The sequence below is a fragment of the Aulonocara stuartgranti genome, assembly GCF_965226115.1.
Source record: "Aulonocara stuartgranti genome assembly, chromosome: 1".
NCBI lineage: Eukaryota > Metazoa > Chordata > Actinopteri > Cichliformes > Cichlidae > Aulonocara > Aulonocara stuartgranti.
In genome coordinates this window covers 15,123,445-15,148,587 of record NC_138939.1, presented here as the reverse complement: position 1 = coordinate 15,148,587, position 25,143 = coordinate 15,123,445, and the positions used below count along the sequence as shown (strand labels likewise).

General features: G+C 39.9%; 1 protein-coding gene across 2 annotated transcripts; it reads right to left on the bottom strand.

The window, feature by feature from the left end:
• Window positions 1-5,196: 5,196 nt before the first annotated feature.
• LOC309707650 (potassium channel subfamily K member 2-like) lies at window positions 5,197-20,777 on the bottom strand. Of its 2 annotated transcripts, XM_082535077.1 has the most exons (9): window positions 20,427-20,777; window positions 17,061-17,167; window positions 16,822-16,934; window positions 15,647-15,737; window positions 14,663-14,780; window positions 13,939-14,099; window positions 11,555-11,741; window positions 11,310-11,449; window positions 5,197-9,514 (listed from the first exon to the last, which is right to left on the bottom strand). In XM_082535077.1, coding segments are annotated over exons 1-9 (1,254 nt in total). In that variant the 5' UTR covers window positions 20,428-20,777; the 3' UTR covers window positions 5,197-9,178. The 2 variants fall into 2 exon arrangements, with proteins under 2 accessions (XP_082391203.1, XP_082391204.1); XM_082535078.1 differs by lacking the exons at window positions 17,061-17,167; window positions 20,427-20,777 and adding an exon at window positions 16,017-16,062 and having other exon boundaries at window positions 16,822-16,852.
• Between the last annotated feature and the right edge of the window lie 4,366 nt (window positions 20,778-25,143).

Here is a 25,143-nt window from a genome sequence, read left to right as displayed (position 1 = left end):
ACCTAGCATAACATCTGCAGTTTTGTGTTACCACTTTTGAGTTGCCAAAACTCTAGTATACTGAGGTTATGCATGGTTATATATAACCATGTGATATAAACTTGTCAGCCTTTTTGGATAGTCAGTGACAAGTCAGTGACCCCAATTTTTCCATAGCAACCCACTTGTCGCTGGGAAAAAATTGTGTATTCCAAAACTGGTTGGCTAACCCTTGTGACTGCTTTGGTTGGTTGTTGGTCACTGATGATGCTGTGATCTTAGTTTGGACCTGTCTACAAGCACTGTACAACTACTCTCGAAGCTGTAGTGAAACGGGGGACTGCAAAGTAAAAGTTGTATGTTTTGAAAAATAATAGCTGCATCACCCTTTCTCAAGTTTTTTTGTGGAGAACCATACAAACTCACCAGTTTTAGTGAGAGGTAGCAGCCTCCAGGAACCACTTCCAACGAGTTGGGGAATATACATTACGTGTATTACGTCTAATATGTCAGACAAATCTCAAGCACAACACTATGGCTTCTCTCCCTTATCAGACACTTTCACAAATCTTCTTCCTGCCAATACTTCAAATCAAACTCTGAAAGGATGTTTGGTTTCCAAATGCAATACTGGCATGCTTTGAAACATGCCACATTCAGCCATTCGCATGAGCACTTTCTGCTGTGCTTTTTTAAGTGCTCTCTTGCTAACGTTCACACACATTCATCAGAGAGCAACTTGGGGTTAGAATCTTGAACATGAATATATGGCATCGAACCACCAACCTTCTAATCAGTAGATGACCGGCTCTACCTGCTGAGTTACAGCCACCATTAGTTATACTCCCAATCATTCAGCACACTGGGTTTCCTTTTATGAAAGTTTTTAAGGGGAAAGACTGTACAAAGTACTGATTTTGAAAATTACTTTGTTCATAGTTCTCTGTACAGTTGCATATTACAGTAATAACACGTGTGTATGGAAAATTCCAGAGCACACCTGGACTTGCCTTGTGGCGTTTGGGAACTCCTTCATTCACCTGGTTAGTTCATTCATCTGTCTGCCTGGCAGCGGGTGAGGGAACAGTAGGGCATGCTGGGTTATGGGAACTGAGAGCAGATGACACAGTCACACATCTCAGAGCGGATACAGTCCTGCTCTGATGTCTCTGGCTGGAGCTGTTAGCGGAAGCTGCAGTGCCAGAACCAACTCTGGCCCAGGACACGGGAAGTGAGTAGATGGGTCCGCTGAGCTATGTTATCACTGGCACTCGGACTGGAGAGTGTGTGTTTGTTTATGCATGTGTGTGTGTGTCTGTCTGTAAAACTGACAGACTGACTGACTGTCGATCCCTCCGCTGTATGCATGATTTGTCCCATTCTTTACCCGGCAACACTGTGTAAGCAGCAGCTCTCAGAGGCAGAGGAGAATCACTGGCAGGAAGTGTCGCCTGGTGTGTATGAACAGGACAGAGAAGAAGAGTTTAACAGTCAGTGGTTTAAAACTAAATTTTGTGTCTGAAGTGCTGAAATACAACCCAGTGAAGCAAAAAGCAAAGCAATTATTAATTAGCCCTCGTAGCTAATTATAGAAAATCGCTAACTGATTACTTGCAAATGAATGGTTCATTTGAAGAGTTCTAGTCAGGATTTAGAGTGCATCATAGCTGTTACCCTATCAGTGCACCAATCAGCATAGCATTCTCCACGTCTTCTTCACACTTTGACCCTACAATCCAACTGACGTAGGCAGAATCGGGACGCATTGCTGATGGCCAACACCTGGAGAACCAGAAACTCAAAAAAAGATTCGGTTGCAGAACAAGCTGTTTAGCATTAGCAGAGATTTAGCAATTTTGACATGGACATAAATCTTCCTTACAAATGTGGGGCCATTTAAGAGGAAAAAGATTTATTGCCAAGAAGCGCTGTTACAACAAAGAATTTGTCAACCAAACACAAATGTCTTAGCTTTTTGCGCTAAATTTATTATACTACAGAAATAAGAAGATATTCTTGGCATTAAACAAACTGCACTGCAGTGGTTTGAATCATATCTGATAAATTTAACTTTGTGCATGCTAATGTGGGGTCTTCTTCACAAACAAAAGTTAGTTCCACAGGGTTCTGTACTGGGACCAATACTTTTTACTTTATAGATTCTTCCCTTTGGCAACATTAGAACAGACTCTATACATTTTCATTGCTATGCAGATGATACCCAGTTTTATTTATCCATGAAACCAGATGATAAAAAAAATCAACTAGTTAATGTAGCCACGTTTTATATACATAAAGATCTGGATGACTTCTAATATTCTTATAGTTATGGCTGGATCAGGTGATCCTGATCTATCCCTTTGTTATACTGCAGTAGGATTAGAGTGCTGGGGATTTCCTATAATGCATAAAGTGTTTCTTATTTAGATAGACAGACTTTTACTGTGCAGGAAACAGCGAACATAAGAGTGAAAATACTAATTTTTTTTCACTCCCTGTGTGTTTGCAAACCACTTCGTGTTGCAATGGTTCAATGAAAGTCCAGACTTTGGCGGGACTCTGAAGAGTGCTGTGGTTAAACAAATGTCCTCTGTAAAGATGATTTAAAAAAAAAAATTATACCCTGATATGTAAAACCTGAAAGTGCGTGTATGACAACATTTTCATGCAGCCAGCCATCCATGCATTTTATTATGCCATTTAGCCAGGACTCAGACACTTATAATCTATTCCAGTACAATGCTCACTTTCTCTCCAAGCCGGTAAACACCCACCACCTTTAAACTCCACAACCCCAGTTAAACAAACTTTATGTTCAAGGTTGAAGTTTCAAATGAATTTTAAAAAAGCACCTGAGAGTTTCTCACAGGGTTATTAATACCCTATGTTTATGGCTGAAAGGTATAGATCATTTTTCTTTTACTACTGGCATTGGTAGTGAGCTAAATGAAGCATATGTCCTGGTTAAGTGGTGGGAAAAGAAGCCACTGGAGCCAACCTAAGTCTTCTAAAGACAGTAATACAGGAAATGAAAATAGATATAAAAGAGGAAAGCAAAGAAATAAAAATGAAGTCAAACTAATAAATGGCTTGATCATAAATGTCTTACATGTTTCCACTTAGGTTTTTCTTAGAGAGAAAATTTGCACGTGTTGGCTTTCACTGAGGTGTCTCTGTGCTCCTCTTGGACGAGGATAATACGTTCACCTAGACACAGAGTGTGTGAGCTATTTTTAACAGCCACCATCACTGGGTCCCTTTTTTTACAGCACCTTTCTAAGCAAATAATTGCCTGTGCACGAGGAGAGCTAAAAATGGAAACCATTAGAACAGAATTAACATAAAAGCCAGTGGATGCTCCGGTTCATCGGACTTCTGTAGATTTAATGTTTTGAAGCACCTTCAACGAAAGAATTAGAACAACATTTACACTGGACCTACGTGCTCTGTAGATATGTGTTGTATTTAACAATGACCCAAGGTTTTGTTGATTTCTTGAGAATTTAACTTTTACTCTCAAATGTAACACATGCAGAGGAACTACTTTTAAACAGATGGGGACAAATTAATTTTAGAATATGCATTTTCTTTTTTGATATGGCAAATTACAGCAATGGTTAATTAGTGGTTTCTTTGTTGCTACATAGTGCAGGATGGGTAGTTCGGTTTCTTTGATTTCTGAAGAATTTGGTCTGGTTTTATTTGGGGAGGGTGTTAGCTGCAGAGACATATTGTATAGGAAACTGACGAGCACAGTGTCTTTCTAAATGCAATGTGCTGATTAATGCAGATTATTCCTTCAACTTACAGTAGCATAAACAGTTTTGTTTTGTGTGTTTTCATGTGTAAGTTGACCTATAAAGCTACACCCTTTTTGAGCAGGATGTGACCTTTCCCAGTGTTCAACTGCCCAAAAGTCCACAGTGTAGTAGAGAAAGGGTTACTCACTGAGCATCAAATTCAGGTTGTATGTATGAAAAAACAAACAAACTTGAATGCATAGGCTTAATGTACTTTGCACCCTGCAGCTGTTTTCAGTTCTAAATTACTTTTACCTGATGATGTGCACACAACTACTGCGGGGGTGTCAAACTCAATTTCACTAAGGACCACACTGGGAAATGAACCTAGACATGTTTAGATTAATGACATGCTGTAATTTAATCTAAAAATAAAAACATCCTGAATAATACAGTTACATATAATCCCCATAAGGGGCTCGATAGGAATTCAGCCCCTTAGTCAAAGAAAAAAAAAACCTTAATATTGTCCTTGTGCACGTTTCTTAAAGTTTCACTCAGTCTGTTTCATAAGACTGAATACAAAAAATGAATGGTTGTGTTGGGAGAACAATGAAGATATTTCGCCATTTACTTTACGTCTTGTATACAGTTATTTGGTGCACATAAAAATGTGCACATTTGCAGAAAGATAAACAGACATAAAAACCAGATGCCGAACTTAAACTGAATGATTCACCTGACATTTCCTCTTTACAGTTGCTTCATTTTGAGATTCAGCTTGTGCTTTTTCATGCAGCTGCATGGCACTTACTGACTCTGTTGCCCCAGTGGTGCATAATTGTATGAGACTGACTTATCAGATACATGGGCTTTTCTTTACACTTAAAATTGCCTGTGCAACCGGTCTGTTCTATGTTTTGTCTGAATGAATGAAGGGTAATGCTGTAGGTGATGTCAGATGCCAGAGAACTGGTGGAAAGAAAGCGAATGGTAGCTTAGAATTTAACAAATGTTTTTTCAAGCTTCAATTATATCAAATTGACAAATAACTAACCACATCTGCTTAATTCTCAGACAATCCACAAAGCGGTGCGGCTTCGTAGCTTACCAAAGTCGTACTAAAACATTTTTTGACAGATTTTTGCGTGCCGTGTACCGCATAAAAACGGTTCGAGGTCAGTAAGCACAACCTGAAGTTATACATAAGGCGCACCAGAATATAAGGCACACCGTCGATGTTTGAGAAAATTAAGTGCGCCTTATAGTGCAGAAAATAAATATATATATATATATATGTACACATATATATTCACAGAATTGGCTACAAAAGCTGAGCACCTTGAATTACACACTGGACAGAGTAATTGTTGAAAGTCGGTATATTTTCACTTCGTATGTCATACAAAAATCTTTGTCACATTCGAGATTAATTCTACAGACATTTTCTTGTTATAACATTGTGTTCTTCCAGACTCATTAGTGTCGAGTAATTTCACCAGAGTGTAGAAAAATATATTCATCATCATAAAAAGATGAACATATCTAGAATTGAATAAAAACAATGTAAAGGTTAGTTTATTTAAAAACACAAAAAAAAGACAAAGCAAACAGATGAGGCAACATCAGATTACTACTTCCGTTCACTGTTAGTACCTAACTACACAGATTTTAGGTTAGTACAGAAACAAAAACACATCTATAGAAAATTCAAAACATTTTCTTAATCTGTTCCACTAGCATGTCCAGTGGGTGTATAACCAAAGTCCTTACATAATCTCTAAAGACAATCCATATTATTTATTAATACAAGCTTCTTAGGACTCCAAAAAAAAATCTAATAATTGGTACTTTGCTAGATTATTGTAGCAGATATAATCTAATATATTCTGGTATTACACTTTTATCTAACAGTCACAGTTTATCTTTGGTAATACAGAAATTGCAGGCTGGGTTACAGAATCATAATCTTTTTCTTGTCACAATTATTAGCTCAATTCAAACTCACTTAATTGTTCGATCTTATTTGTCTGATTATTATTTCAACCCAGTTTATCTGTATGTTTTGTTTTTCATGCTCTTCTTGTATGTTACAACAATCTGAGAATTAAGTCCTCTTCCTTGGATTATTTGTGAGTGAGAAGTTCGTGTGTTAAACCATGCAGTTGTCACTAATGCCACTTCACAATAACAGTCACCACCTTCTGACCGGATGGATAGGTTTGCTCTCAAGCCTGCAGCACAGTGTTACGTTCAAAGGCAGCAGCATAAAAGTGCATTTTCAATGGCAGGTGTACACACATGGAAAAAGCACTGTGCACATTCACTCCAAAACCTTCATCTTGTCCTCAACAAGGCAAATTCACTTCCATTACATCGCTACAGTGTAAACACAAATGGTTTGATATTTCATGCCTCAAAAACAATTTCCACTTTTCCTATTTAAGAGCTCACACATATCCACGTTAAATTATATCTTTAAAATTGCAAACACAATATATGTCTTGCACACAAATAAAGATGATTAACACTTTTTGCAGTCTAACAGTTGTCTGCAAGAAAGGTTTTGACACATGCAGTATAAAAAAAAGGCATTCACTGTGAATTATGTTAGCTTTGGATTGTCACCCCAATACGTCATCAGAAAAAAATGTATGTTGTTTAACAATAAAATAAAATACACAATTACCTGATTGAAAACAAAAGAATCACCAGTATTTGGGGGAACTGTGTCGCATACGGTTAGCTCCATATGTATTTCTTGGTACACCACCACAGCGGATTTTAAATCAAATAACCAGCATCTGACTGACTTTCAGCTTTAATTCAAGGGGTTTAACAAATACATTAACTGTTTAGGAGTTTCAAAATTTTTTAGAAGATTTTCAGAGGTTCAAAAATAATGGGATAACCCAGTTATTTAATGGCCAGGTGAGGAAATTTTCTTAATTATTTCTTTACATCTCCAGAAAATAAAAGATTTGGATTTGACTCCAAGTGTTGCCATCGTTAGGTAAAAATTTACCTCTCGGAGAGATCGCAAAAACTTTACTACTGGCCAAATCAACAATCTGGTACAGAAGGCATGCACTGGCCATCTTAGCAACACCAAAAGATAACTAACATGTATGATGACAGAATTATTTCTTTGATTAAGAAAAACAACTTTCAAGTAGATATTACTTTCAGAGTGTAAACTCAAGAGATGCTTTTAAGGTGCAAATCACTGATTGCAAGGATAGGAAAGCCACATTGGACTCCCTAACCCCACAAAATGGACTTAGATTAATAGATTAACTAAACAAAAGAGAAGAGGTAGGAAGATAAAAGTAAGGAGAAAGAGAGAAATGGCTCATGGTCTGAAGCGTAGCACGTCATCTGCCAGACACGGGGGAGGTGATGTTATGGCATTGGCATGAGTGTCTGCTAGTGGAACCTGATCACTAGTGTTTATTGACAATGCAACTGCTCTGATCTCAACCCAGCAGCAGGTGCTTTTAGCTTTTAATAAGTAAATGCAAAACGAAATGCACAAAAGACCCACAAACAATCAGCAACTGAAGGTAGTTGCAGTAAAGGCACAGCAGAACATCTCCAGGAAAAAAAACACAGTGTTTGAAGATGTTCATGAGTTCTACACTTTAGGCACTCATTGACTGCAAAGACTTTCATCCAACTATTAAAAAAGACTGTAGAAAAATGGCTGTAGTTCCTAAAGAGTAAAAGTTTTGTAAACCTCTTAAATTAAAGTCTGCACTTCAATCACATCTTTAGTGTTGAATTTAAAATCCAGAGGTGATGTACAGAGGCAGAATAACAAAGCTGTCTCCAAATACTTTTGGACCTTACTCTATGCGTATATATATTTACGGTTACAACTATGTGGGCATTGCATCATTGAAAAGTAACTGGTACAGTACACCATAACATATGAATATTTTCCACATCCAAACACAGATACAAATTCTACTGATACAGAAGACAGACTGGATGAATGTGATGGCGAATGACCGAGCTCTGTACTCCATATGTAGCAATGTTCCTTAAATGGAGTTTACCAGTTTGGAATGGCTTACTGCTGCAGATAAAGCGTCCAGTCTTTAACATATCACCATGCAACTCACTGAACTGGTGCAAAATCGATAGTCCTCTTCACTTCACTTTGTGTTGTGTTTGGTCTTGTGGGCAAAGTGAAGAGTTTGAGGCACTGCAGTGGTCTGATAAATCTTCATAGAGCCACTTGTTTTGAAAAAAATACATCTGCTGTAAAATCACTGCATTATTTTTATGCCCTTTCCTTAAAAATGAGAGGAGCTTCGTAAGTACAAAGCATGCCCTCTATTAAAACACATCATTAACATGAAAGCATCATATAAAGATTAGCAGTAAAAGTCAAGACCGAACCACAAATAACTGGCTATCGCGATTTTTTTTAAAAACTGCAATTAAAAATCGTGGAAAAAGTAATGGCTTGTGGGTAATTATTAAACTGAACGAACTGAACTAAACATGCAAAATACATTTATACATTTAACAACATCATGTGGAATCAATAACACTGATCAAGTAACAGTACTGCTTTTTGGTATTACAGTGACTCCACTGTAATAGTTGAATGATCATAGTCACAGTCATGCCTGCCTGAGCTGCTCTTTAAAACATACATAGTCAGCTAAAGCTTCGGATTAAAAAATACGCTGTACATGCTTTTAAGTACCTTTTTGTGCAGAATTAAAACTGCAAATATTTCACTCTTGACAACAATAGTAGAAAATTACACAAACATGCTCCCATAGGGATTTACTTCTAAATACAGAAGGCCCCTACTACAATCTACAGACATCCTTCTCATCAGATTGACTGACTTTTACAATTCTAATGCCAGTATGTTTTTCTAAATATACGCCTCTTAAATGGTGTTCATGGTCTTTGTTAACAGCAGGCTGTGATTGTCATTATCATAACAGCAGCACAGTGACTAACTACGTCCTGGGTTTATTACGAGCCAGGGACCTTTGTTGGATATTATACTCCTCTGTCTCTCATTAACGCCTGCTTGCCTCTAGACTGACTGAGCAATAGTGAAAAAAACAAAGCAAAAACAAATATGTTTAGTTGTTTCAGTTATGAAGACAGACAGATGCAGATTTCCAGATTTCCTAGCTTTTCAGTATGTCCTTAAATGTAACTTCTGTAAGATTTAGTTGACAAACACCAAAAAATACAGTTCTGTATGTTGTTCACGCTCTTTCATTGTTGGGGTTGAGGATGGTAAAGTGGAATATGTGTGCAAGTGTTATCAAGCAAGGCTTTGACTCCTCTTTCACGTTGAAGATGTCTTCTGCTGGGGCCACTTTCAATATTTTGATTTCTGAATTCTCAAGCAATGCCTTGTACCACCAGTTATGACAAACAGAGAGACCTTGGAAGGATCTTGAGAGGTGCCGACAGTCCTTCTGCTACTTGAGGTGCTCAATAATTGAGATCTCGCCTCTCTCCAGATCCGGTCCGTTCAAGACCAAAGCGCCATTTATGGCCGAAGGTGTTGATCCGTGCAGTCCGGCCTCCTTCTCGTTTTTGTCCCGTTCATTGTTGAAATTGACAGACACAACCCGCTTGGGCAGGGTGACCTCGGGAGCCGGGCTAAATCCCAGCTCTGAGGACAGCTTGCGTTTGATTGATGCAGCACGCTGGAACTTGTCATGGATCTCAATGCTAACACGACGACGGGTTTCTTTGAACTCTGCAGAGACATTTGCCGTCCACTCTGCAGCATGCGCCCGGATCTCTCCAACCTGCAATGACACAAAGATATAAAGAGGTCAGTAGAAATGCATTAGGATGACAGGAGACACATGAAAGCCAGCAACAAAAAGACTTTCACAGGTTTACTTTTGTGGTTTTTATCTGATAACAATGAAGGTAATATTTGCACACCTATTTAAAATATACTTCACCATCACCGTCTCATCCTCAGGTGTATCTAATATATCAGGGGTCTCCAACTCCAGGCCTCGAGGGCCGGTGTCCTGCAGGTTTTAGATATAACCGTGGGTCAACACACCTGAGTCACATGATTAGTTTGTTACCAGGCCTCTGGAGAACTTCAGGACATGTTGAGGAGGTAATTTAGCCATTTGAATGGGCTGTGTTGGACCAAGGACACATCTAAAACCTGCAGGACACCAGCCCTCGAGGCCTGGAGTTGGAGACCCCTGTAATATATAATCAAGCATGTATTTTGTGTTGCTGATATAAACAGGACTCATCTTCATGTATATTTACTACAGAGTTGCTGTTGTGATTCTTTGATAGCTCTTTTCGACTGCAAAGTATAGCTCACTTTCTTTCTGTGTGTTTATTCTATATTCATTACAAGTGTGAGTGCATGTTTGTTGTTTTCTGATCATTCTGATGTTTAAAGCTCAGATGTTCGTCTTTGTTGTATTTCCAGATTCTTGTTTACTATTCTAGTACTGTGAATCTTAGTTCTGCTAACACTGAGTTTTAATTTAGTGTTACAATATTATGGTCGGGTTTCTGTCTTGACTTTGTTATTGATGCCTCCAAAGAGTTTCTCTGTATCATGTTATTCTTAGTTTTTTGTCTCTTACTGGTTATCTTTTTGGTTATTTCCTGTTTTACTTTGATAGTTAGTCGTCTCTGGAGCCTTGCTTTTACTTCTCCCCACGACTGTCTTGATTTGTCAGCACAAATTCCTCATTTATACCAGCTGTGTATAAATAGTCCTGCCTTCAGTCTTTGTGTCAGTGTGTGTGTGTGTGTGTGTGTGTGTGTGTGTGTGTGTGTGTGTGTGTGTGCACTGCAGCCATACAATTTATGGATAATAAGATCCACAGAGCCATTCTGCTACCCCATCTGGCCAAAAATGAAATCTCTTGAAGATAGTGATAATGTCTGTGCGTCTAACTGCATCTGCGGTGACTTATGATAATAACACGCCTGCATCTACAGACCAGTGAGATGGCATATCACAGCAGGACTGCAAGATGTGATTATGTAATTGTGCTCTTGACAAAAATGTGACTTTCACACTCCAGAGGATGTTTTTGATAATAACTGGTAAAAATGTATGAAAAATTCTTTATTCATGCTCACCAGCAAAATTCAGGTAGCACAAAGAACACAGCTGTATCACTCAGAAGGAGACCCTGACAGTTTTTTAATAAAAGGCTGGAAATGTCCAGAAGTTCCTTTTTGGAAACAAGGTTGGATTTATTTTGATAATCTCTGTTATATTTAGTATTAAAGTCATTTGATATTAAGCTTCATCATCACACATTGTCTAAATGATCTCTATTTCCCTCTGGGGATGATCACAATAAGATCCAGTGCTTGTGTTTTGATGGCAGTGAGTCGATTGGATTAGAAAACAGTCGTATCACTGAAATAACGTTAAACAGAGGGCAAAAGTTGAAGTGGCGATATGGCATAATGTAGCTCGAATAATGAGTGTCATTGTACAGAAAAAGGCACATGGTGACAGGTACACATAAAGCTGATAAAAGGAACAAAAACAAGCTGCAAAAAGTTAGATGAAGCAGAAAATAGAAACCGAGGGTATCGTACCTCTTCTTTTGTTCTCTTGGAGATGACTTTCAGCCAGTCTCCAATCATACTGAGGATAGCAGCAAAGTAGGCCAGCCCAACCAGAATCCAGAACCACACGACTGGTTTGTAGTAGTCCATGTACTCAATATCTGACCCACCTACACACACACACACACACACAGATTAACGAGACGGATCAACATGACTCAGAGAACCAGGTCCAAACTGTGTCTTAGCATTAAATCACTGGTTGTGCTTTTTACCTGCCACAAAGTCCCCAAAACCAATAGTAGTCAAGGTGATGACGACAAAGTACAGGGACTCCAGCGCAGACCAGCCCTCGATGTGTTTAAAGATGGCTGCCGGGAGGGCCACAAACAGCAGGCAGCCAAACAGCACGAACAGCAGCGTGGATATGACCCAGATCTTTGTCTGACTGATCTCCCCATGCTACACGGGAAAGAAAAGGACATCATTCAAATACTCAACATAAACTTTGTGTGTCTGCAGGCAGGGAGAATCCAGACATTAAGTATTCAGATCTCAAAGGTATAATACTGGATTAGATTCCTGCACTTGACATCACACTCAAATAAAAGTACAAAAGTGTCACCAAAGGAAAAGATGAAAAATGAAAGAACTCAGTAGATGTTGATGTGGAGGTTGTGTTAATCTATGTACACAAGGCTGGCTCCAGTTACTTCTAATTACTCCAGTCTACCTGTGAAACTGCATTTAGTCAGAATTAAGCTGTAGTATTACTCAGTCGAAAATGTTAATTCTGTGGAAACCTGTGTAATGACAATATTTCATATAAAATAAAAGACAACGTGTTTCTCTCTCAGGTTAAACAGCTAAAGTCATTAAGGATTATTATAAGGATTATTATCTGGTAAGCATTAATGTTTGCAGAGTTGAGATGTTTAAGGTGGGACCAAAGTGGAGGACTGACTGATAATAATAATAAAACAGACTGTTAAACAGAATACTCTGAAGTGAAATGCCAAATTAGCCTGACGCTGTTAGCAGTAATGGCATTATTCCATAAATTGGTCCCGTGGGTGCAGCTGAAGAGAAAAGACATTCACTGAGGATAATGCTGCAGTCTCACACAGTCTGCACTGAGCAATCAGGCTTTCATAGTCACACAGGCACTTACACAATGAACTTTTGTCTTCTTTCCTTAATCACAATATTCATTACTCAGTCCCTCGGGTGCCCTGAGAGCAGCGGGAGGAGGAAATCATTCCAAAGTATGTTTCTGTTTTCAGATTTCTGCTCCTTCAAGACTACAAAACATATTATTCACACCAGCTACTTGAACTTTGAAGACGTGACTGCGAGCTGAGTCACCTTTGTCTCTCTTAATAGATCTGCAGGCTTTTTTTGCAACATGTGAGAAGAATGTGACAACACGATAAATGAACGAATCAGCTTGAAAATGAGTGCCCTGCAACGACAAATACAAAGAGATCTTTTTCTAATTTGGATGAGCATCAGGTGTTTTAATGAGCACCGACTCCAAAATAAAGGAAATGATTTGTTTGTGTTCATGTGTGTGCCTTCTTCTGCATTCCCCTGTCCCTAACTTCTTAGTAAGTGTTTTAACACTTAAAAACACAAGTTAGTTAAACTTGAGGGATGGCACAAACCATTGTGAATTTATCTCCTTCGGTGCAAATGAAGCAACAAAGATGCTCCTAAGAGACAACAAGAACAAAACCCCCCAAAAGGGAGTGATTTTGCAGGTGCTTGCTCTATCTTTATTCCTGATTCAGTTTTCTCTAGTGTTATTCTTGTGTTGTTAGTGTCTTTTTTAATGCTGGTAGGATGAGACTGAACCTGCTGCCCATTCATCTTATACAGAGAGTCCAGCCATTGCGAGAAGGTTTGCTGTGTCCCTCAGCACAGAGTAGACAAAAATACCAGGAAAATACCAGAAGACGGGCCGTTAATGAAATAACACATGGAGACATGGCATCAACCCAGCAGCAGGACCGTTATCTACTCCACTGCGTGAGCAGGAACAGGAAAAGCACTGCTAGAAATGAGAAATGACTCTTCAGAAATGACAGCAGGTTCACACTGAGCATATGTGACAGGCATAAAAAAAAGGCCTGGAGATGCCGTGGCAAACGTTATGATGCTTGCAACATCAGCTCTGAAGAGGATTGAAGTCTTTCTAATTCCTTGCACTAAATGGACAAGCTCCAGACTGCATATCTCAACTTCTTCCTAAACAAACTGCTGTTCACTGTCTTCGTTCACAAGCTTAAAATCTATTAGCTGTCCCCTCATACAAAAGTGAGGACTGTGGTGGATAGAGCCTTTCAGTCTGTGGCACCAAGGCTCTGGAACAGTTTACCAATCCAGCTCTGTTTGTCTGACTCTGTGAAGTCTTTGAAAGAAACAGTTCAAAACTTTTCTGTTTTTTCAGGTCATTTTTAAGCAATAAATTGCAAAAAAGAAGAGCCAGATGTTGCGAATATGATACAAAATCAAACTCATATATGCAAATTAATACTGAATTATTGTTTTGTGAGAAGGTTCAGTAAAAGCTCTTCAAAATATTTACATTTTCTGGGAATTATTTTCTGGTTCAGGCTTTGAAAGTTTAATGTGATTGTGTTTGATGCTCCACACTCACCACGAACATCTTCTCCACTTTGTCAATGCCCTTGCCAAATATGGTGCCGAGCTGGTCTCCTACACCGGCCAAAAGGAAGCCAAACAGCGGTATCCCTAACAAAGCATAGACAATGCAGAATATTCTCCCGCCTTCGGTGTGGGGAGAGATGTTCCCAAAACCTGCGAAGAGGACACATCACCAGTGATTTGATGATTTGAATCCCGGTATTCGCTGCATGAAGACTGCATTTGTGAATTTGTTTGGAAGATATCCAACCACTACACTCGAAACACTGCTGGATAGATAGTGAAATATATTAGCTGCGTTTTTAAATTACACTTCTATAACACTGCATGTTTCAATTTTTTCCATTTTTGAATATATTCTATCTAATTACAAAAAAGAGTTAATATAACTCAACTAAGGTGGAATTACAGTGTCATGCAAGTAGAAATGGCCACTGTGTTGAAAGTGAGGAGAGTTTAAGAAATCTATACACATGCATGCACAAAGGAAATGTATGGGGAAAGTAAGTGTGCTAGTTTGATTATATCCACAAAGCAGATGTATAATCAATAACTAAAGAAAGGTCACTGTTATGTAGCTAACTGTAAGAGCTATATTTAGAGGACTGTCAACTCAAAAGTAAACATAAATTAATTAAAAACGGACAATATACAATGTGGTTCTTTCGGTCTGAACATAGATGCTCTTTGTGTGAGTGTATGTGTGTGTTTCCTACCAATGGTTGTGATGACAGTCCCAGCAAAGAAGAAGGCAGAGCTCAGGTCCCACAGGCTGCTGTTGTTGGTCATTGTTCCTGCAGGGTTTACTCCTGAACGGATGGCGGACACAACTTGCTAAAAAGTAGAGAGAAAGAAAAAGACAGCCAGAGTCACAGACAGCAACAAAATAAAGTACGACTATTAAAATACAAGATACGGGAAAATACGATTATGAATATAAACATAAATATGATTGTTTACAGTTTACATCAGCAGATGGAGTAAGCGATAACAGGGTGAATTAATTAGAGGTGATATTGCAGATCTCCTGTCTGGTAAGCTGGGATGGCATTCGAGTATTATACATGATAAAGTGTTGTTGTGTGTGGGCACAGCTTTAAAATGTATTTAAACATCATCCCTGCAGAATGAGGAGTCATTCAGTCTAAAAGCCACAGGCAGAAAAGATCTCCTGTAGCGCTCAAACCTGCACGTCAAAGCAGCCTCTTACTGTGAGTGCTGCAATGACCAATCAGGGTCCCATGCATTGTTGGATTGTCCCTAATGCTGAAGAGTTTCATCAGCATCCTCCTCTCAGACATCCGTAAATTAAAAACCTACTATAAGACACTTTTCTTTACAGATGTGCAGGAATGTGTTTTTGTGCTTACCTGTGTAACAAATTAAAGAAGGAAAATATATGAAATATCATTGTAAACGACGCAAATATCTACAAGTGATAAAGAAAATACATTATCTTGAGTGAATTTAAGAATTTCTGATTTTGTTGGGCCATAGCTGGAAGACCAAGCAAACAGCAAGAGTCTGAAACAGAGCAGAAACTCTTGGTATCTCAGACGCTCTTCCTTTTAAAGCTAAAGGAGCTGTCCATGGTGCTGAAACCAGTGCTGCTGTGCTGAATCATAGTAGGGTACAGTACATACGCTGCTCTACTTAATGCATGAGTTTAAACATTAATATTAATGTCAGGTTAGTCTTACCTTAACCAGCTCCTCCAGCTGGCTCTGGTTGACACAGGAGTGTCTGGAAAGGAACTGCAGCTTCTGGGACAGGATGGCCAAACGCTGTTCACTATTAGAAAGAGGAAAAGTACTATTATGTCAACTGAACAAAGTTTGATTTGGTTTATAAACATCAAAGACTAATGGAATTATATATATGACAGCCTAAATATTTTAGAGTAGGACTAATATGCTCAGTATTTCTGTATTGCTCATGGGAATCATTTGGGGGCTTTCCTACTTTGGTGAAATAAATAATCTCAGTCGTGTCTTTGTTAACTGTGGGAAACGAAGAGTTCACAGCCAAATATACAGCACAGGATACTGGGAAAAATCAAATCTTTATTACCAGGCTGAGGCCATACATGGAAGGTCAGTCACTCTGGCAAACAAATCTGGCAGATAGAAGATCAGAAGCAAGATCCAACAAAATAGGCAAAAGATCACTCACATCCGGTCAGAAGTAGTAAGAACACAAAGGCACAAAGAGTACAACAAAACACGAGGAGCAGCAGGGCGTGTCTACAAGGGTTGTTTTTATGAAGACAGCACAGTCTGGAAAATGGGAAGTAAAGAAGTTGGGCTACGGATACCAAGGTAAGTGACTGAACAGAGATAAAGAGCTGGAAAGTGAGCAAAAGCTGGAAGCAGGAAGTGTATGACAAACAGATATTTCAAAATATAACAGGAAGTGAAAACACAGAAATCCAAACACGTGATATGAAACTAACACAGAAGCCCAAAAATTAAGTGTAGTAGAATTGTACATGTTTTAATGACTCAGTCAGTTTCATGCTCCCAATCAAGAGCAGAAAGTACTAGCACAGACTTGTATATATTCTTTAGTCATCTGTGTTGAAGACTGCATTAAACTAGGGCTGTTTCAGGAAGTGCACTACAGGGTACCCAGTGGTGAGCTGAAAATACATAAAGCTAAAAGTTTACATCTAAACATTTATGACTTTAATAAACATAACATTTAATATATTTTTACTTTAAATAAATATTCATAGAAGATCAAGCACACCGTACTTATTTGTAGGGTCTTAACCTTTGCGTTCATTGCCACAGATTGGAGAGGAGCAGTTATGCGAGTCGTGGGACAGCTAAATAGATGGATGGATGACTGGCCTACCTCTCTTTAACCTGCTTACCTCTCATGGGGCTGCTCCAGGGATCTGAAGACTGCTGCTCCCATCACCAGGTACAGAACCACCAAAAGAAAGATGGCTGTCACCGTCTTCCACTTCATCACTGTGGCAACCACCTGCAACACTTCAGCTTGTTAATCAAACCATATACATACCTGCATGCAAGAGGTGTCCCAAAATAAACTACAATGACACCACAGGGTGTAACAAAAATCCTGTGAAAACATCTCATTTGTCCTCACCTCGCTCTCCTCCGGAGGCGTCAGTGTCATTGGCTTTGTGGAGAAGGAGAGGCGGGGCTTAGTGTTGTGAGTGGCGGATTTAGGGTCCAATAAGTCTGGAGCTGCCACTACCAGGGGAAATGAGAAAATGGCATTCAATTATTTTCCCTCCCATGCACTTTTCTCCCTGCCTGTCTCTGCTCATACATGCTCCAGTCAACAGATTTAGCTTGTTAATTTTAGAAAGCCTTATGAATAAATCACCAGCAAAACTTTGAAGTGGTTGCTACATGCTAACACTGGAAAAGGGCTGAGTCGGGCCCTTAAGTTGAGTTTAGCTACACCCGCGTGTGTAACACGTATCTGTGCTTTTATAAAATCTAACATATGATGAGTGATGTGCATCTTAAATATAGACAAATATGGTGAGAGTATGAAGGCTATGACTTTCTAAAAGAGCAATAGAAAAGCAAGGGCGAATGTTGCTAAAGATACCGCAAGAGGAAAAAAAGGTGCTGAGGCCTTTGTAGAAGAAGTGTTTTAAATTATGAAATGTACGTAAAATCAATTCACTCTGCAAATCCTGAAAGAATTAGCATAAAACCATTGTTGTATCAGCTGTTTTATTCTGCTGTAGTTTGTATGCACTTTGCATGTTTCTTTAATTTCCTATAAAGGGGACCTATTCTAATGGTTTCCCACCCTACAGTATTTTTATACCTGGACTCTCCTAAAGTAAATGGTAAATGGCCTGTATTTGTATAGCGCTTTTACTAGTCCCCTCTAGGGACCCCAAAGCACTTTACACACCCAGTCATCCACCCATTCACACACTGGTGGAGGCAAACTACAGTTGTAGCCACAGCTGCCAGACTGACAGAAGACTGACAGAAGCAAGGCTGCCATGTTGCGCCATCGGCCCTTCTGGCCAACACCAGTAGGCGGTAGGTGAAGTGTCTTGCCCAAGGACACAACGACCGAGACTGTCCAAGCCGGGGCTCAAACCGGCAACCTTCCGATTACAAGGCGAACTCCCAACTCTTGAGCCACGATCAAAGTAGAGTTTCATGATTCACAGCTGTTGTACTCATGGCCAGAGCAGTGTGCTGGGGAGGACCATATTAGGGATATCCTCTCTCTGTGGCGTTATTTAGACCCAAACCCAAAAAACACTGTCTTGAACTGGATGCCAAGTTTAAAATCTGAGCTGTTGAGCTGGTCTGACTGATTCAGCTGCTGATATACTGGGATTTTCCCAATCTCTTGGGTTTATAGAGAATAGTTTAAAAAAGAAAAAAGTGATTGTCAGTTCTCAGGACAAAAATACCTATATGATGCCAGAGGTCAGAGGAGAATGTAACAGCAACCAAGGTATGCAGAAGAACATGTACAACATGTCAAACCTTGAAGCCAAAGGGCTATAGCAGCAGAAGACTGCACCAGGTATCACTCCTGTCAGCTAAGAACAGAAAATCGAGGCTACAGTTCTAATATGATTGGGAAAATGATTTCTGCTGCAACCTTTGGATGAAAACATGGATCCATCATGCAGTGTATCATGAATTCAAGCTGGTGGTGGGGGGATGGTGTGTGGAGAAATTTCCCTGGCACACTTTGGGCCCCTTAGTACCAACTGTTTAAACAAGTTGGTACAAACATTATGTGTAAACCCTAGAGATTAAATGGCACTGCATACCCGAGTATTGTTCTTAACTATGTCCTAAAAATATTCCTTCATGATCACAGCCATCTTTTAATGGCTGCTTCGAGCAAGATAGCGTACCAGAGTTCAAATCATGTCAAACTGGTTTCTTGAACATGACACTGTACTCAAAAGCCCTCCACAGTCACCAGATCTCAATCCACTAGAGCACCTTCGAGACGCTATCATGTCAATATGGACCAACACGAGGAGTGTTTCCAGCAGCTTGTTGAATCAATGCCATAAAGAATTAAGACAACTCTGATGTGACCTCTCCAGAGTGTACTCTACCTCTTGCCTTGTGACAGCTGGGTCAAGCAACCATGAAAACAGTTAAGAAAATGGATAAATGGATGGCTAAAATAAGGGGTAATAAGTCCTGATTGATTATGCTGTAATTGCAAAGATAATACATTCTTTTTCTTTCCAAACTTTGCTTTCTTGTCTCCCGGGAGGAGACACAAATCCCACTGGGTTTGAGTCAGGAAGGGCATCTGGGGTAAAAGCTCTGCCAAATCAAACACTGTAGTGACCCACTGTGAATAAAGGAGCAGCCGAAAGCAGCTTCCTTTCCTTTTTCTTTTGTGACCAGGACAATGGCATTTGTAAATGTAATTATTTCCCACACAGAATGGAATACGCCTCACATTTAACATTCATCTTAAATGATATGTAGTTACAAAACAAATCTTATAAAATAAGACAACAAGCAGATGAATAATATATATTTTCTCTATTCCTATCTAACATAACAGTTAATACACAGGACCTAAAACTACATTACAAAATGTGATATCCACTTAAAATGTTCATTGTCTTGGTTCTTTACTACACTTAACAGTCCTAATAATTGGCAAGGAAAGTATGTTCTGGGTTAAAGAGCACGGAGCTGAAGAGAAGAGAAGGCAAGACTGGTTTAGGCACATTTTCTACTGGAAATATTAAAAATGTTAAGAAAAGTTCATTAATAGTTCCTCAAATAATTGCAGTTCACACAAATACAACAAAAATAGATGAAATCAGACAAAACTGCAACATTTTCAAATTCTTTTAAATGTTTTTCTTTATATATAGATTTATAAACAAAAACTGTATCAGGAGAAAAATAAAATATATTAAAAATAAAAAGGTCAGAAGCGTCCATCCTGATCACGTGCACTGCTGACCTACCGTTTATCTTAGAAGCACTCCTCTTCCTTCCGATAGTGTCTTAGGCAAAAGTTAAACCATCCCCCTCTCTGTGATCATCAGTGTAGGGTTTGTTAATATAATGTTAGCAGTGAACACATGAATCATGGATTCTCTTTGACGGGATTAGTTTTCGAAATAAAAAAGGAATTCAAAAAGCCTTTTTTCTGGCAAGCTGAGACAGTTTAGCTGAATAAATATTTAGTGAAACAAAGCAAACACGTGCATGCAGCTGTGCAGGAAGGAGTCAAGACTTAGTCACACATAGGAACTCATAAACACACACTTCAGCCTCTCCTCTCACTGTAGGTGGATAATTAAGAACAGTCTGCCGAGTTTTGCGTAAGTTTTGGGACTCCGAGTTAGTTTTTGTGAAATTTGGGGTGAATCTGAGGTGTGGGTGATGCTGGTGTAACATTTTTTTTTCACAAACTTCATGAGGTTATGAAGAAGTTTCAGGATAAGTTTTCTCCCATACAAACTGTGAATTCACTTACTCCTTGTTGCCTATCCGATGCCCTCCGCTCTCCTCTTCTCCTCGTCCGAGGCTCTCACTGCGTTCGGGGGAATCTTTCCTCTTCTGCGTGTCTCCTCCCTGCGGTGCTGAAGAGGGGGGACGAACTGGCGCTCCGTTTTCCCTCTGCTGTTCTACTTTTACCGCTGATGGGACGATAGTGTTGAGTCTGCACCTTTCTCTTACTGTCTCCGCGCGCAATTCCAAAGGGTTTCCTCCGGTGTGTCTTTGTCGTTTGTTATTCTCGCTGCTGTTTCTGCTCTGGAGCATCCACTGCGCTCTGTCTGCGCCCTGGCTTTTTGAGCGCACCGCTGGACCGGCGGAATAACACCGAGAGAAAGGAGGGGTTGGAGTGGGGTGGAGTAAGGACAGGGGTGGATGTGCAGGACACAGGGAGGTGCTTACTGCCCAGGGAGGTTTCTAGAGGATTTGAGGGGTTCCAATAAATGTGCAGCGAATCTGCTGCACGTTTTTTTTTTTTGTCATGATTCTGACTGCTGATCGATACCGGAGCAACATGCCTGAAGCTTATGCACAAAAGGCAGACGCTGCCTGGTGATGGCCATGTGGTGATTCCCTGGGGCTGAAAAACTAAAGTAAGAAAAAGAAAAGAAAAGCAGAATTACTTCTTTGCTCCCTACAACCTGGTACAAGATAAGATACATTTCTTTATAGACAGTTTTTTCCCCTTCATAATGGTAGGTGAGGCCTCACTTCTGCTAATTTGAGTAACTAAATTCAGTTAACTGTTTTTGACTCCAACTCCAGGCCTCAAGGGCCGGTGTTTAGCAGGCTTTAGATATCACCCTGGGTCAACACACCTGAATCAAATGATTAGTTCATTGCCAGGCCTCTGGAGAACTTAAAGACACGCTGAGTAGGAAATTTAACCATGTAAATCAGCTGTACTGGATAGAGGATCAAGGACACATCTAAAAACCTGCAGGACACCTGCCCTTGAGGCCTGGAGTTCCCTACCCCTGCATTAGGTAATAGTACCTGGTAACAGGTACCTTTTTAGTAACCACTCAGCAAGTGGTCCAAGCAATCTGACGCAATCATAAATGTGATGTCAACAGACTGCATGCCACGATTGGCTGATCAGTGGCATTGCTCATGAGAGCGTTTCCTTCATGAAAATCAAAACCACATTTACCTGGCAAAGTAGGTAATAGCTACACAAAAAACCAACACCGTGGTCCCTGTGTCTGACAAATAGCAAAGCACCGAGCAGCAGGTATACCATCGCTTCATCTTACTTTCTTGTGGTGTTCATGATGCATCCAAATTACATCACAAGACATTTGCCCGCGTTTCTATAATGACCCCAGCACATTAGGTGGGACTCAATTGTAATGGAATTCCAGTAGAGCTGAGCTGAGTCACACTGACCCAATTCAAGTAGTCACTAATGGGAAAGGGCTAATAGAGACAGGCAACCATAACACTTATGGTCAGTTTAGAATCACCAATCAACCTAACCCCATGCAAATCCATCTTTTATATAAAGTCTATAGTATTCACACAGAAATAAAATCATGTTGGACAAACCTCCAAAAAGTGTTTATTATTAACAAATGCTTTGCACAAGGTAGTCCGAATGATCTTTAGTGACCAGACCTGATTTCTCAGTAGGGAAGTTTCACTATAGTTTAGCTGCCAGAGTGAAGTAATATGCTTCATCAAACAGGTGGATAAAAGAGGTGATGAAGTATGCACTGTTGGCAAACGATGGATGCAGGCATAAGGAATCTGAGTGGTGAAGTCAGAGCGGAGGCACCATAAACCTGGAGTATTTCTAATGTCCAGCAGGGGGCGACTCCTTTCATTTCAAAAAGAGGTCTGATTGTACAGAAGCCTTAGGGAAAACAGCTTCTTGCTTTATGAACTCAGTAAAAACCCATAGTCTCATTCATTATGATTTCAGTCTTATTGAATACATTACTTTGTGCATTATAGCTGCCACAAGATTGCAAAAGATTGCCTGCCTACCTGGTTACTGATAATTTATATAAGAGTGCAGAGTGTCCCGAACACACTCAGCTGAGGGTTTCAAAACCATCATCACAATGACAACTTCCATCTTTTATTTAAAGGCTGTGAGAAGATTAAAAAAACAAAGTTGAAATGCTGTGTTTTCATTGTATATTTTTCTTATTAGTTGTGTAAAAGCTAAAGGGATTGGAGATAATCTATCTGAATTTGAGGAGCAGGGCAGTGCCTCAAACACTCCCCCAACCAGCCACACATTTAAAATAAATATCTACTTGCACCACACACCCATTTGATCTTGTCATCCTCTCTCAAAGGCCACCACTGCCTCTTGCCTAGCTTGTTGGTCCGTTATTAATAAATGTTTGTCATTCACATTTGAGGTTGGGATATTTGCTGGTCAATTGGATGCTATAAGCTGACATAAAAAATAGTTTATACATAAAACATGTGAATGGTTTCAGTATTTTAGGTTATTTTCTATAGGTTTCAGTATAATTAATAATAATAATAATAATAATAATAATTAATTAATCTGTAATATTCACTGAACCTGAAATATGTAATTTGTGGCATGTAATGCATGAACTGACCTGCTATAAAACACATTAGCAGGAACATTATTATCAGTCTCATTCCCCGCAATCAGACACATGAGATTGTCTTTAGAATACTTACTCGTGTTGCTATGGTCACAATTATTCTGACTTCTTTGGTTTATGTCGTCTACAAAGAAAAATACAAAGAGAATCTAGAGAATATCCAGAGGAGACACACAAATATTGTGGAGATTGAACCAAATTTAAGTTATTGAGGCTGCTCAGGTGATCAAATAGGCAGAAAATGGCTAATATTGCACATGGAGGAAGCTGCTTTCTTCTCTGTAGGGAGTTAAGTTTACAGAAACTAAATTTGGCAGCTTCTTGAGGTGAAGGTTCCTGTGTTGATGTGGGTCAAGCTGCTGTTCACACACTAATTAAGGCCCTGGAGGTGCAAAGTTCAGCATTTTTGACTGTGCTCAGGAGCTTTTTTTAATTTAAAGTGTAATAAAAACTACCTTCTCTTTTCCCGATCTCTCATGTTCCTCTGGTCTCTCTGTTCGCTCTCTGTCTCCCAGACACTGATGAGAAATTAATAGTAGTTTAAATGTTCATTTCTCCACCCCATGACTCTAACAGTTACACTTTAATTACACAGCTAGATAAACTTGGATACCCTGTGGTGTGTGCGTGTGCGTTCCATAACTTAAGATGAGGTAACATGCATATGTAGCTTGTGGTTTATGTGTGTATGAACGTGCATATAGTGTGTGTGAGTGTGCACAACCAAACCTCACACACGCTTTTCACCTGTCTAAATTCATTAAGTCAAAAAAAGTCACGCTGCGCTGTGTTACACAGATGTAACGTGCCTCGCTATCATCCTGTAATAAACCAAAAACGCGTTTTCACCCAGGTGTCATCCACATATCTGAACCAGTGACTTGGTGGTGTTCCAGGGTAGGATAGCAAAGCCCTCTTTTCCACTTCTTCCATGTACAAATTGGCCACGATGGGTGAAACTGGGGAGCCCATGGCACACCCATGTTTCTGCCTGTAGAACTGACCCTTGTATGTGAAGTAGGTGGAATGAAGACACAGTTCCAAAAGCAAACACACTTGGTCGATGCTGAGAGTGGTCCTGCTGCTGAGGTTGGGGTCATCCTGTAATCTCTTACGGACTACCTCCAACGCTTCTGTGACTGGGATGCAAGTGAAGAGAGCTGTAACGTCGTACGAGACCATGGTTTCATCTGCCTCCATAATGACATCTCTCACCTTCTCAACAAAATCCAGGGTGTTCTGGATGTGGTGTTCAGAGCTGCCCACCAGCGGGTTGAGGATCGAAGCCAGAAACTTGGAGATGTTATAGGTGACAGAGTTGATCATGAAGACAATTGGTCTTAAAGGTGCACCCTGTTTATGTATTTTTGGTAAGCCATACAGCTTTGGTGTAGATTCCCCTGGGTACAGCCTGTGGTATGAGGTCCGGTCAATAGCCTTGTCTTGTTCTAACTGCTTCAGACAGTCTATCACCCTCTTCCTGTAGCAACTTTCTGGGTCTCGTTTCAGGGGCTCATAAGTATTTTCATCACTGAGTAGCAACAAAATTTTCTCATGATAGTCTTTCTGGTTTAGCAATACTCTGCACCTACCCTTGTCTGCCGGAAGGATGATAATGTTGTTGTCATCGCTAAATGATGTGAGTGCCTTGCTCTCCTCCATGGTGATGTTGGATGCTGGGGGCTTTGCATTGCTGAGACAGGCCGAAACTTTCGTCCGTAGTTGCTCTGCTTCCACTTCTGCAATACTGTTGTTACGAATTGCTGTTTCTGTGGCTGTGATCAGCTCCACTGAGCAGCAGTTCTCTTGGTTGAAATGCCTTCTTGATGTTGGAGGTCAGAGGAGAATGGCCAGACTGCTTTACGTTTAGAGGAAGGCAAACAACCCACAACAGTAGTGGTCTGATGTCTCCTAGGCCTCTTAGTACTGACTGACGAGCCTACCTGAGAATTGTTTCAGTCCATTAATGACCACAGTGCACACACCTTCTAATGGCCAACACACCATGTCACAAAGCTCAAATAATTTCAAACTGACTTCCTGAACATCAGTTTGAAATATATTCATTGTACACAAATGGCCTCCACAGGCACCAGACCTCAACCC

Excerpts from the sequence above, each read along its gene's own strand:
- LOC309707650 (XM_082535077.1), bottom strand. Across the intron at positions 11,450-11,554 it reads TTTTGGGGACTTTGTGGCAG|GTGGGTCAGATATTGAGTAC; the intron begins GTAAAAAGCACA and ends GTGTGTGTGTAG. Across the intron at positions 9,515-11,309 it reads CCAAGAGAACAAAAGAAGAG|GTTGGAGAGATCCGGGCGCA; the intron begins GTACGATACCCT and ends GTGTCATTGCAG.